The sequence below is a fragment of the Mirounga leonina genome, unplaced genomic scaffold (assembly GCF_011800145.1).
Source record: "Mirounga leonina isolate KUSES-001 unplaced genomic scaffold, KU_Mleo_1.0 Mir_454, whole genome shotgun sequence".
Classification (NCBI taxonomy): Eukaryota; Metazoa; Chordata; class Mammalia; order Carnivora; family Phocidae; genus Mirounga; species Mirounga leonina.
Window position 1 is genome coordinate 9,508,174 of NW_023270763.1, and position 10,974 is coordinate 9,519,147.

Here is a 10,974-nt window from a genome sequence, read left to right on the forward strand (position 1 = left end):
GAGTCTGCCTTTGGCTCAGGTCATGATCCCAGGGTCCTGGGATCGAGCCCCGCATCGGGCTCCCTGCTCAGCAGGAGGCCTGCTTTGCTTCTCCCTCTCCCACTCCCCCTGCTTGTGTTCCCTCTCTCGCTGTGTCTCTCGCTCTCAAATAAATAAATGAAATCTTAAAAAGAAAAAAAAACTGACTAGTCACCTAAGATTAATCTCAAAAATTCAAAACTAAAATTCCTACAACCCCAACATTGGGTATTTTTAAATTTATGTAACTCTGTTCTTGTTATTACTTTGACTTACGTTAAGAGAAAGAGCGAAAAGAGTCAAAATCAAGAAAAAAAAAAGCCTATTACAAGGATATTCGGTCAGCTGCCTCCAAATCCTATTTCAGATTTTAGGTTACCAAAATAAGTCACTTACACTCAAATAACTACTCAGAGCAAATGCCAACTGAGGTTTTTATGTTCCAGCCACTGTTGCACATATAATTGCAGACAAAATGTCAAAGCAATTCTCCAAAGACTGTGTAAGTTATAAATGACAAGATATTCTCAAATCCTATATATCTCACTACCATCTACTTTTTTGTGATTTCAAGAGCTACCTCCTTACCACAATATGCTGTTTCTTTGTTCTCTTTAGCCTTGTAAGGATTGTTTCTTTCAATAAAGTACTTGATAGCCTGAAAGGAAGTGGCCCAGAAAAGTATGGAGGTTAAATAAGAATAACTATAACCCTAAGAGTTCTATGTGAAATGACAAAGCACCAACTCAAGATTTGCTTTTTATTCTCTTTTCTGTCTTTGGAACAGTCTGTCATTAAGTTAAAAGCAATTCTCATTTAGTGTAACTTCTTTAAAGAAATTACATTATAAAAATCAACATAAGAACTCACTATTCCAATGTCCAATAAAATCCTGGCTTGCAACTACAATTTAAGTCCAACTCTTAAAACATGCTCTAGTCACTCTTGCCTAGTGCCAGATTAACTGAGTTCTAACAGCCCCTCCTCATCACACTATTTAAAAGCTCTCATATATCGAGGCTACAAAGGTTATGAAATACTTGTTTCTAAGCTTTACAGAGAAGGACAGTTAAAGCAATACAACAAAAACATTAGCCCACAGCAGGTTGCTTGTAGCTTCAGTTCCTCCTCAAAACCCATCTTGACTTGGCCACTGTGATTATCCTATTGCCAGATAATCACATCAAGAATTGATTCTGATCAAGTTAATCTTTCCAAGGAAGATCTAATGTACTGCATTAGTACTAACCTAGGAAGTAATGTACCATAGATTCAAAGCTATAATACAATAACCATAATCATCAATATATAGAACACGGTCATTAAAGGTGTGCATCATTCCCAACTACCACTATAAGTTTAATGAGGAGGTACGATAATGCCTTCAAGAACATACCAACACTCACAGCTTTAAGTTAATAAAATATCTCACTGATGTGCTATTGCATATACATGCAATCAAAAGGCAGATGTTAGAAAATTCAAGTATCAAATTCTATTAAAAACAGAATTGTAAATGTAAATTAAGAAGCGGAAACAACATACTTCAAATGCAGCTGTTAACCAACCACATACTTGTTCTCTACGAAAACACTAAGAGCCTAATAAATACGCCAACCTGCCAACCACACAGTACAATTGTTTAAAACCATCCTCGAAGTGCTTCCACTTGTAGAAATTCCCAAGGAAGCAATTTCCCCCTCAATGTGCAACGCAATTTAAGAACTCCTTTGTTAAAAAGCGTTCTAAATACCAGTATAGGAAATTTTTTAAATGAATTTTTTAAAAATACCTAACACTTAAAAAGTTTCAGGTTTCAATTTTCAACTGTCATCATTAACAGAATCTCTTCATATAGATCATTACATTTCAATGATTTCAGTAAACGATACAAAAAGGCCTGGGCTGCCAGTTCTAAATTAACTATATACAGCCATTTTTTACATGGCTCAATACCTATCACAGACTTTGCGCTTGTCTCTATTGGGTGTTTCTTATACCACATTAGAACCAGACGTGAAAAATAAACATCTGATAATATTAGTGAGTACCCATCAAGTGCTCAAAAAATGGTATTTAAATAATATATGAAAAGGATATGGCAGATCCCCACAGTAAATTTTTTACCCCACCGATGTTTTTAAATATCTCAAAAAATAAAAATAAAAAAGTAGGACTCCGTTCGAATAATGCTGTATTCAGTGTAGCTGGAGTACTTCTCCAAAGCTTTCCAGAAGTCCTAACAGGACAAGAAAAAGAACCAGATTACCACCTGAACCCCTCCCTGAAATGCACCTTACCTCACACCACAAACTGACATCGAAGTTGCCTTCTTTTCTGGATTTACTTACAGGGATAAGTTAGAAAAGTACTGCATTCTACCCCTGACTTTCACCATTTCAGTGTTTGACCTTTAACAAGTCAACCTCAACCCTCTCGGCCCACTTGATAAAGGAGGCAGCAGAACCTGACCATCCCCAAGATCCATTTCAGCTACAAGATGCTACAGCTATAATTCTCCAAGAGCCTTCCTATGGCACGGGCTCATTTTCCAGGTCCTTTTGTATGTAAACACCCAACTCCACAAACGGCATCAGAACAAGCATTAGGTTATCTTGCAAAAGATTGTATTAAAGAGAGGATCAAAGAGAAATGAAATCAAATGACATCGCTCACCTGGGCACTTCCTCCCATACGGAAGCAAGCAAGCAAAGAGAAACTAAGAAATCCAGTCCTTCCAAAGGAAAAGGGCTGATGAAACTCAGTAATATAGTGGCCTTCAGTCTTGAAGCTTTCCATACACTAAAGAAAGCGTGATTCAGAAATCTACTTCTTTTTTACAATGAAGCTTCAAAAAGGACTCATCTGGCATCCATAAAAGAGAAAAGTAAATAAGTCATACAACTAAAAGACTCTGAGCTTGTGCAAGGAACCTTCAACGATTAGAAAAGAGAACGCGTCTTCTTTAAAACATCAGTCTCCTGTTCCTAAGATACAACATAAAAACTTTAAGTATACCTTCGTATTTTTTAAATGTTTATTTAAAAACAAATACCGATCTCCTTCTAAATCGTCAGCATTTCAAACCTGTGCGTGCCGGGGAAGGCAGGCATCAGCTCCTCCAAGGTAACTTTTTCTTCCCCTTCCCCTACGTCTGGAAATTCGTTCTTGGTTACGTGCCTCACAATCTTGTCAGTTCATCACCGGCCTCAAGTCTCCACTCCGGAGGAGAAAAACACAAGAGCCCCCGCGGAGATCCGGGGAAAACGCACAAAAAATCTTGCACAAGCCGGATCACGAGGCCGCGTGGGTACAATTTCAAAAACTTAAGTTGAAGGCTTAATTTAAGAAGAAAGAAAAAGCAGCAAAGAGAAAGCCCTCTCCCGTCCGTACTCCAGGCCTAAAGCCACCGCGGGGCAGGGGGGGCCGCTCCTCGAAAGCGAGGCCCGGGGACAAAGTGCGGAGCCGGGGAAAGGATGGAGAGCGCGGGGCTCCGGGCCGGCCCGCGCCCCCACCCCGCGGAACGGCGGGCTCGAGCTCCGGCTCGAGATGCAGGCCCGCCGGCGGCCGGCGCGCTGACAGCTGCCACAGGCGCCGGCTGCGCGGCCCTCCGGGCCCCGACGAGCCCCCCGGCCCACCCCGCCCCACCCCGCGGGCGGCCTGGCGGCCAGGCTGGAAAGGATACTCCCGGGTGCGGAAGGCCTCCTGAGTGTGCGCGATGGTGAAGAGCGGCTCCTCGCCGGGAAGCGGCTTTACCAGCGGGAAGGGCTTGCGGCCCAGCAGCGGCGCCATCGCGGAGGTGGCAGCGGCCCGGAAGGTGGCGGCTCCTCGGAGAGCCCGCGGCGCAACACTAGGCCCCGCGGCCCGGAGCGAGCGCCTGGCTCCCGGGGGTGGGGTGGGGGAGGGGAGGGGTGAGAGGGCGGCGCGAAGTCGGCTCCCTCAGTGCTGGCGCGGCCGCGCGAGGGCCATGCAACGGGACGCAAGGACACGGAACTCCCACGCACACCGCCGCGCCGCCCGGCAGCCTCCGGCCCAACCTTCGCTACGGGTCCCCGCGTTCGGCAGTCACGACTCCTCCTTAGCTGCACCGGAGGAAATTATTGAAAAATGGCGGGAGATTCCCCTCCTCCCCCCCGCCCGGCCAGCGCACACACTAACTTGCTCCCCTGTGGCGCCGGTGGCGAATGCGCCAATAGGCGGAGAGCTCATCAGCGCTCACAGTCTATTGGCTCAGGGGAGCTGCCGCTCTGCGCTTGGGTCCCACCCCCTTTCCCGGCCGCGTAGTTGGGTTGCAGCGCACTAGAGGGCAGTATGAAGAGGTGAAAGGTCACGTTATGTAAGCGCTGGTGACAGGCCTGCGGGCCTCCAGCAGCGGAGTTGAAAATGGGGGACAGCGGGGGACCGAAAGGCCTGGAATTCAAAGAGGTCAGGCCAGAGAAGCCCCTTAACATATACAGACACTGCGCCATCTGTCACCGACGGCGACACCGACATCCGGGCACCACTGTCCGTGTGGTGCGCCGGAGGGGGAGGGGGAGCGCGCGGCCAGGGGCTTTGTCTTTCCACTTGTGCTCCGCCCCCTCCTTAAAGGCGCCGCGCTCGGCCACGCCCGGGGATGCGCGGGTGGGGCAGAAGGGGGGAGGGGTTGGCGGGAAGAAACCCAAGACCTTATCCACGCGGAGGTTCTACTGAAGGACAGCTGGAGCCTCAGCATTGCTCACCCCAAAGTTAACTTCTTCTGGAAGAGAGTGTGGTTGAGACCTGGATGTTAGTATGATGCTTGTTTTTAGGCGCTTGATGGAAAAGATATAGAGAAGCTTCTTTGGAAAAATATATTAAATGGCGTACCTATTAAAGATACATCCATTAATTCAGGTAGCCTTACTAGCACCTCCAGTGTTCAGGGCCCGTACTGGGAGCTAAGGAGGGAAAAAATACAAGAGCCTGCCCTGAAAAAAATAAGGCCCAAGTAAGGACAGTCCTGTGATGAGTGCTGTACCAAGTGCACAGTAGGAAGACACCACTAACGGCCTGGAGAGTGAGGACATTCCAGCTACTTCTCCAAGCAGACTACACCCACATAGTCCGCAATGTGTTTGGCTACCGAGTACAACCCGAAACACACTCATTCATAATTCTCTCCCTATTAAATCGTCTCCCTCGGTCCAAAGATCTTCACTGACCTCAGAACATAGCTTCCCAGCCTGTTCTTAGGGGTTAGACTGCGAGGTGCCCCTGAAAGCCATGGCGCATGCCAATGCCAGGCCCTTTTCTTCTTTTCTTCTTATCTTGAGGTGAGAAGTATCCCCCCTGAGTAAGACGTAAGTTCTTTTGCTACGGAGCCTCCCCTGATCCCCTAGCAGAGATGGGAGGGCATCCTCCTTCAGTAGCCATTTCTTCTAGGAGGGTTAAGAGCAACCTCAGGACAGGGCATTTGAGTTGATTGTGAAAAGGTAAGTAGCACTTCACTAGGCAGAGAAATGACAGACGAACGTTCTAGTAAGAAGGAACAGCAGGGCCGACTTGGTAAATTCAAGACAACATACCTAAAACTTCGGGGGTGTTGAGGTGGAAAGTATGAAGAGATGAGTGGCAAAGGAAGAGATCATCCTGGTCACAGCATGTGATGCTTGGAGTGACCACTTAGAAGGAACTGTAGTAGTTTGTGGCAGGGATACCAAGGGACCCAAATGTAATAAGATCAAGGGAGACAGATTTGAGAGGCACAGATTAGGTGACTAATGGGATGGACATTTGCAGGACCAGGTACCTAACAGCAGACTACACACAGAGTAAGGACTCCAAAAACATTAAGAAACACATTTTGGAAATATTTGATATTTCAAAGAAAGCTAATTGTACATGAGAATAGGGACCATAATCATTTCAGCGCTTGGGGCCGCTGCAGGTTAGAACCCAGCCCCAGTATTGCTAAAGCAGAGATCTAAAATTGGAGAACTGGGGGTACCAACTGGCTCAGTTGGTAGAGCATGCGACTCTTGATCTCGGGGTCATAAGTTCAAGCCCCACATTGGGCCTAGAGCTTATTTAAAAATAATAATAATAAATTTAAAAAGAAAGAAAAAAGTGTAACAGACTAAGTTTACATAACTATCAGTTTCCTGCTCTAATATTTTTGTTGACTCCAGTTGCAGACAAAACTCTTCCAAGTTTACTCTTCCTGTTCGGTCTTCAAGCTCTTGACCCAGCAAGCCCCAAGTGGACTACTTCCTTCTAATTCCCAGAATTCCTTAGCTTTATTCCTACCCACTGTCGGAAATGTACTTTTTTCTCCTCTGGGCATCTAAATCCCACACTTCCTTCCTAATGCCTTTTCCGGATTGTTCCAACCCACATCCGCTTTCACTAAACTCTCGAGGTTTTTTTTAATCATAACTGTAGCAAAATTTGTTGTTCAGTGTGTTTTCTTTCCCAACATTTGAATAAACAAGTTAATAAAAAAGGGCCGAGATTAAAATGTGTAGTTTCCAGGTATCTGCACCAAAGCTTCTATTGCTCCAAGTCAGCTATGGGTGCTTAGCTGCAGTAATAAGACTGTCTGGAGGAGCATAGCACATTTCCCTATGCGGATCTCCACTGGGTAGTTTTAGGACATGAGCTCAGTCAGCAAGATCTGTTTCTGTGGTCTGTGTCATGTGGAGCTGTGCCCTGCCACATACCCCTCCTTCGTTGATGCAGACACAAACCCTTGCTCAGACAGTTCCAGCTAGTCTTTTCCTCCCTGTCCTGTTGGATCTTCAAACTCAAAATATCCCAAACCCACAGTCTCACCATCTTCCTTCCCTCCATCATCTGCTTTATCTGGATGGTTTTCATTTCTATTAGTGCCCCACTCACAACGTCACAGGCTCAGGCTTGACCTCTCTTGAGCTCCACAGCCACGGGGTCAACCAGATAATGGCAATTCTACCTGCCTGAAATCTATCACTTTCCTGCCATCCCCATGACATCCTACTTCAGGCCTTTATTTTTTCTGGCCAAAACTACTACTATAATGACTTTCTTCCTTTAAAATGTTTTAAACTACATCAAAATTATATCTTTATGGTGGTAAAATGAACGTAGTTCCCAAAAGGAAACATATAAGTGTACTTTAAACAACAACAACAAATAGTTCTACAAAAAGCAGCTGTGGGGCACTCTCCCCCATGCACTTCCGGCTCCCCTAAGCATCCATTTTCAAATTGTTAAACTGTGTTAAAATTAGTAAAATTCACTTAAAATGGAATCAGGAGGCCAGAAGGGGAGCTCTCACAACTTATGACTGGTAAACTGCACACCCAACAGGAAGAAGCCCCTACTTTACTACCCCAGCAACAGGAAGAAAGCTTTCCTCCTCCCCCAGTAACAGCCCAGCCAATGAGAGAGTCAGCACTCAGCCAATGAGAAGCCTCTACACTTCCAACTCCCAGTTTCCACCAATGGACTTGTTGTTTATAACAGCCTTCCCAACTTCTCTCTTTTCTCTATAAAGGTTTCCTCTGCTTTGTTCTGTAGACCTGCCTATGGTGTTGCTGTAACCTGTGTATTCTGAATCGCAATTTTCTATTCCTGAATAAACCCATTTTTGCTGGTAAAATAAAGAACAGTTTTATTTTTAAGGTTAACAGCTATTTCCGCTAATATTTACTTCCATATTTTTTGTTTCTTTTTTTATTATGTTGTTAATCCCCATACATTACATCATTAATTTTTGATGTAGTGTTCCATATTTCATTGTTTGCGTATAACACCCAGTGCTCCATGCAGAACGTGCCCTCTTAAAATTTACTTCCATATTTCTAAACATGAATGTTGCTATTTTTTAGCTTCTCAGTTTTAGTATTAGCTGTTGACTTTTCTTGAATGGAAGTTGAGGACTTAACCCCTCTTACATCCCCCACAAACACCACACACACAATCATATTCCCAAAATAAATATTGCAATTCGTTAAATCACTATTCAGTGTATAACTTATGATTATGTATTATTCAGATGATCCACGTGGTGGTCTGATCACATTTCCTTTCTTCTTTTGTCTTTGCTGGTTTGCTTCAGGCTTTCAGTTCATTTTCTATGTACCTATCACCACTATCCCTAAACTGACAGAACTATAGTCTCCTCTCAATACGTGCAAACTTTTCGTGTTCCAGTATGTCCCCCACCTGCTCTTTCCTCTCCATGGCATTTTGCACACTACAATCACCCCCCTGCTCTCGGCTTTCAATGGTTGGCTCTCTAAAGCCAACAGAGTAAAACCAAACTCTTTGGCCTAGACTTCAAGGCCCTCCGGGATCTGTCCTCAGTCTTAACTTCCCTTGAACCCCCTACTCCAGTAAACTAGGTTTATCCAGGTTTCTAACCAACTGAGCCACCCAGGCGCCCAGGTTTATCTAGGTTTCTAAATACATTCTCCACTAAAAAGATCCAGGGTTCCTGGGAAAAAGGACTGGGGCTGGCAAAGTTCAAAGTGAGTCAGGAATATTGTGCCTGAAAGTAAGGAGGTGCTCAAATAGTGATGGGGACATGTCAAAAGGACACAGGAGCCAGCAGGAAGGGATTCTAACTGGCTGAATCTAGGACAATTTGAACATTTAAAAAAATGACAGCAACAGATTGTTAACACATTGAATGTAAAGGGAAACCATGAGCCTGTAGTAATATTCAGAGAGAAAGGAAGGGAGGGAGGGAGGGAGGGAGGGAGGGAGAAAGAGAAGTGGAGAGAAGGGAAATCTGTTATCTACAGAAGGCTGCCAATGAATGAATGTACAAAGATTTAGAAAACTCATCATTTTTGCAAACTCCAGTGAAGTAACTGATTCAGAAATAGATCATCAATGGATACTAAAAATCACTGGTCTAAGTGAATGGTCTAAGATTATCAGCCCCCAACAGATTATTTATGTAAAAGCGCCCTGAAGGTGGGAAGGTCTGGCAGACACCTTAGCCAAATGATCTCGGCATTACCAAAAATGAGACAAGACAACAACGTTTCTCTTGATACAGGCAATGAAAAATACGTATCACCTCTGTAGTATTCTAACCAAAAAACATTTCACCTGAAATCCTTAGAAAATAGATAAATCCAGTTTGTGGGACATTCTACAAATAATTGCCTAGACCCTTCAAAAATATCAATGACACGAGAGACACCAAGCTACCCACCTCCAAAAAAAAGGTTCTAAAAGGAGACTAGGGGCGCCTGAGTGGCTCAGTCAGTTAAGCGTCCAACTCTTGGTTTTGGCTCAGGTCATAATCTCAGGGTCCTGGGATCGAGACCAGCATCTGGCTCCCCACTCAGCATGGAATCTGCTTGTCCCTCTCCCTCTGTCCCTCCCCCTCCTCTTGCCCTCTAAAATAAATAAAATCTTTAAAAATAAATAAATAGGGGTGCCTGGGTGGCTCAGTTGGTTAAGCATCTGCCTTCGGCTCAGGTCATGATCTCAGGGTCCTGGGATCAAGCCCTGCATAGGGCTCCCTGCTCATCGGGGAGTCTGCTTCTCCCTCTCACTCTGCTGCTCCCTCTGCTTGTGCACTCACTCTATCAAATAAATAAATAAAATCTTTAAAATACATACATACATACATACATACATATATACATAAAGACTAAAGAGACATGAGAACTAGATGCAATGAATGGATTGGATCCTGGATCTGGGGACGGGGGCTAAAAGGAACTACTACTATTATTGGGACAGTTGGGGCAATTTAAATATGTTCATATTAAATACTATTATTGTATCATTGTTAAATTTCTTGGGTATGATGGTGATACTCTGGTCATGTTGAGGAATGTCCTTGTTCTTAGGACATACAGGCTCAAGTATTCAGGGCTAAAGTGTCAGAATGACAGCCACCTATTTTCAAGTAATTCACCCACCCACCCCCAAAAAAGAAAGAAAGAAACGTGTATTGAGATGCAAATGTGCCAAAAATTAGTAACTGGTGAATCTAGATGAAGGGTAGACATAGTTTATTGAACTATCTTTTTCAGCTCTCTCTAGTTTTGAAAAGTCTCAAAAAGTTGGAGAAAATAGAAACCCAATTCCCTGGTTACTCCCTACACATAACCCAGTGCTTCGCTGCCTCTATTTGTTTGCCCATGCTAACCTGCCCGGAGTGGTCTTTCCTCATAACCACAGAACATTTTCAAGGCCCAGCCTCGATTGCCACCTCTTCTGTAAGCCTTCTGTGATCTCAAAGCCTCCAAGTTTCTCTCTGGACCCTCACAGTCCTCTACCTTCTCTGCCCCCCGTGGCACATGCTCCTTCTCTACCTCGCCAGACTGTAAGCTCCTGAAAGGCAGACACCTGTCTACCAGTTGTACTTTATATACAGAGAACCCAGAATACACTTGCAACAAATATTTGTAAAATAAATGCCATTTTCCAAGACGACCAATAACTAAGGCATGGAAATCTGCTTCCGTGCCCTCAACTTTTCCATTCTCCAAGGTTCTGTGCAAAAGCCATTGAGCTCTGTTGATCTTCCTTTGTGCTTATTCATATTCAATGAATTTAGTTAGCGGGCTCATATCTATTTTTCTTAATAATTCAAATGTGCATATGCATTGGGCCTACTGATACCCAGAGGCAGTTTTCTGAATTATTTGTAACTTGCATGGCTTGATGCTTCCTCTTGTCTTTTTCTTCTCTAACCCTTACCCCATCAAGATTCTGGGATGCTGCTGGAGATGGTTAGCCTGGATTCTTAGAATATCAATGAGAAGTGGTGCTGAAGTGGCAGTCAACAAGAGAAGAGGATGGTTTCTACTATATCTTTTTCATCATCCCACATGCTCCTTCGTGGGCTCCACTCCAGCACTTCCCTACACTACACTACACTCTAGGAGGTTCTATGTAGAGGTCTACTCCCTTGCCAGCCTGTCTCTTGACGGACAGGATTCCTGGCCTCTGTGTAACGACTGCACAATATCACGAATGTACTTAGTG

General features: G+C 44.5%; 1 protein-coding gene and 1 long non-coding RNA gene across 3 annotated transcripts in view; both read right to left on the reverse strand.

Annotated features, from left to right (window-relative positions):
• BAZ1B (bromodomain adjacent to zinc finger domain 1B) overlaps positions 1 to 4,150 on the reverse strand; it is a 70,883-nt gene extending 66,733 nt beyond the window's left edge. For both annotated transcript variants that reach the window (XM_034988637.1, XM_034988636.1), the window contains exon 1: positions 3,704 to 4,150. In XM_034988637.1, coding sequence (XP_034844528.1) covers positions 3,704 to 3,810 — 107 coding nt within the window. In that variant the 5' untranslated portion in view covers positions 3,811 to 4,150. The remainder of the gene's footprint in view (positions 1 to 3,703) is intronic.
• On the reverse strand, positions 591 to 3,662 carry LOC117999487. Its single transcript, XR_004676276.1, has 2 exons — positions 2,695 to 3,662; positions 591 to 2,257 (listed from the first exon to the last, which is right to left on the reverse strand). It is a non-coding gene; the product is annotated as an uncharacterized LOC117999487 (long non-coding RNA).
• Positions 4,151 to 10,974: the final 6,824 nt, after the last annotated feature.